The sequence below is a fragment of the Gadus morhua genome, chromosome 13 (assembly GCF_902167405.1).
Source record: "Gadus morhua chromosome 13, gadMor3.0, whole genome shotgun sequence".
Lineage (NCBI taxonomy): Eukaryota > Metazoa > Chordata > Actinopteri > Gadiformes > Gadidae > Gadus > Gadus morhua.
Genome location: NC_044060.1, coordinates 524,097 through 526,596, shown reverse-complemented (window position 1 = coordinate 526,596; position 2,500 = coordinate 524,097). Strand labels below are relative to the sequence as shown.

Sequence of the window (2,500 nt, the reverse complement as noted above, 5' to 3'; positions counted from 1 at the left end):
AAAGTAATAGTTTGGGTTTGCTTGATGAAGGTCCAGCGCTGCCCATGGTTTATCACAAGTAATGCCGCGTGCCGGAGCTTGTTAAACTAATAATGCAAATAATAATTAAATTGCAATATTTTTATAAAAGTTTGCAGGACATGGTAAAGCTTCCCACAGACGTCCACTGGACTGATCTCCTACTGAATAGTGTCGGCTGTTCTGCAGACGTTCACTTGGACATCGATATTATCAGCATACGCTGATCAGAGTTCAACGATGTGAGGAGGCGAGGTACAAGTTGGGGTCACAAGGATTTTTAGACCTGGATAAGTGGGTCAGGTCATAAGCACACTGGGGCCCTACGTACTCCACCACATAAGCTGTGCGACACAGCTTGCCTTCATGAGTGTCATGACCGAAAGACCTGACCTGGGGATAGAGGTTTCACAGCCTACTTTGATCAGCTTTAAATGTAGCATGCATGTATAAATTAACCAAATCTATTTAAAGTGAACATCTCTATGACATCTCGATCAAGGAAGCCTTCAGGTCAGGGGGGGACTGGGACAGAAACTCAGCCCTGGCATTGTCTGTCCAGACCAGCCCACTACATTATCAGCACTAGGGGTGGGACGAGACGAACGGGAAGAACCCTGTATGTACTTGATTAAAACTATTTAATCAAGTACATACATCTGAATAATAGAACAGCACTGTAAATAGCAGTTGTTGCTTTTTTTTGTTTTTGTTTTTCAAGTTTTTGTCTCTGCTGCTGCTGATAAGACAGGGGTGAAACCAGAACAGGAAGTTAACAGACCTGCTGTGGTCGCTGCATCTCCACCCCCCATGTCTACATATCTACAAAACCCTTGTTAAATATCACACTTCATCCAACGCTAAATTCTCTCTTGCAGTTTTTAGTCTGTGACTGTGAAAATCGTTTGGTGTAAGCCCAGCATTAGTTAAAACCAGACTCGGACAATAATAACAAAATATCCTGACAAATAATCAAAATAGAAAAAAATTACAGACAGTAGCAGCATTAGAGCTGAAACTCATTTGTTTTAACGGTGACTCAGTCATTATGAAACCATAAATAGAGAATTGAAAATATATACATTATCTATAGCCTTGTGAAAAAGCCTAAGACATGAATTACAGGTCTAAATAGATATGCATTCTCATATACGTGTATGTGCACATGTATGTATACATGTGCACATACACGCATGAGAATGCATATCTATTCAGACCTGTAATTCATGTTTTAGACTTTTTCACACAGCTATAGATATATATATATTTTTATTCTCTATTTATGGTTATATTTACTTACTTCCTCATCCGCAGCCAGCCAGCTACACTCCTCACCAAATTCATGACGTGCAAAAAAACAGCAAACAGAACTTGTACTCAGTATCTGTGTACTGACAAGTATATGTAGCCATGTAGCCTTTTTGTGATGTAGTGACACCTAGTGAACAAATTTATCGGTCATGAAGGATGACTTAAGTCGGCTGAGTCAATATCGTGACTCAGCCGCCGATATTGACCCCGATAGACGCGTTCATCGTGACGAATGCGCAGGGCTGTGTTGCCTCTGTGAGGCTCCGCCCCCGGCGCGGTGGTAACGCGATCCGCTCGGTATACGAGTCGCCCGCTGCCCCAGTGGTGGAGCGGGAGAGAGGCAGCCAGCCCCTGGGCGGTCAGGATTCACAGCCCATTCACTGCGTTGACCTCCATTAGCGGCGTTAGCGGCTGAAGCCGTAGTTCTTAGGGACGCTGGAACAAGGAAGGAGTAGGGGTTTGGGCGTTCGAATCCCAGCAGAAAGGTACTGGGTTCGATCCCCCATGTCTGCTCTCAGTCTGATTGAGGGCATCCTCGACGAGACGCCGTGACCCACCAGACACATTGTCTAAGGCCGGTGTCTACGGTCACTGTATTTGTGTGCGAATGAGTTTTTGTGTGTGTATAGGTGTGAATGTGTGTGTCAGCAGGGCCATCGGACTGCGGGGACAAAGGGGACAGTTGTGGGGGGGCCCAAGGCAGAGGGGGGGCCCATGACCAAAAAAACAAAAAAAATAAAATATTTTTTTTTATCTTTTGGCCAGTCCCCCCCCCCCCCCCCCCGTCAACAATCGCTCCGGACCCCCCCCCCCCCCGTCAACAATCGCTCCGTGTGTGTGTGTGTGTGTACATGAGTGTGTGTGTGTGTGTGTGTGTGTGTGTGTGTGTGTGTGTACATGAGTGTCTATGTGTGTGTGTGTACATGAGTGACTGTGTGTGTGTGTGCGTGCAGTGCGCTGTGACCTACCAGAGATGACGGACTGGTTCCAGCCCTCCTGGTCACCGTAGCATTCGTCCAGCCGTCGGTTCTCCTTGTTCTCGTCCGACTCCTTCTTGCCGTCCGTCTCTCCGGCCGGCTCCTTCTCCACGCTGGCCGCGCGGGACAGACGGACGTCCAGACGGCGCTTCGGGGAGCAGCGCACCTCCTTACCCTGGAAGCTGGGGGAGAGA

At 47.3% G+C, this 2,500-nt stretch overlaps 1 protein-coding gene across 2 annotated transcripts in view; it reads right to left on the bottom strand.

Moving 5' to 3' along the window:
* The window catches only part of phactr3b (phosphatase and actin regulator 3b), a 43,844-nt gene that overhangs the window by 20,775 nt on the left and 20,569 nt on the right, over positions 1-2,500 (bottom strand). For both annotated transcript variants that reach the window (XM_030375367.1, XM_030375368.1), the window contains exon 7: positions 2,298-2,488. In XM_030375367.1, the coding sequence (XP_030231227.1) occupies positions 2,298-2,488 (191 nt within the window). The remainder of the gene's footprint in view (positions 1-2,297; positions 2,489-2,500) is intronic.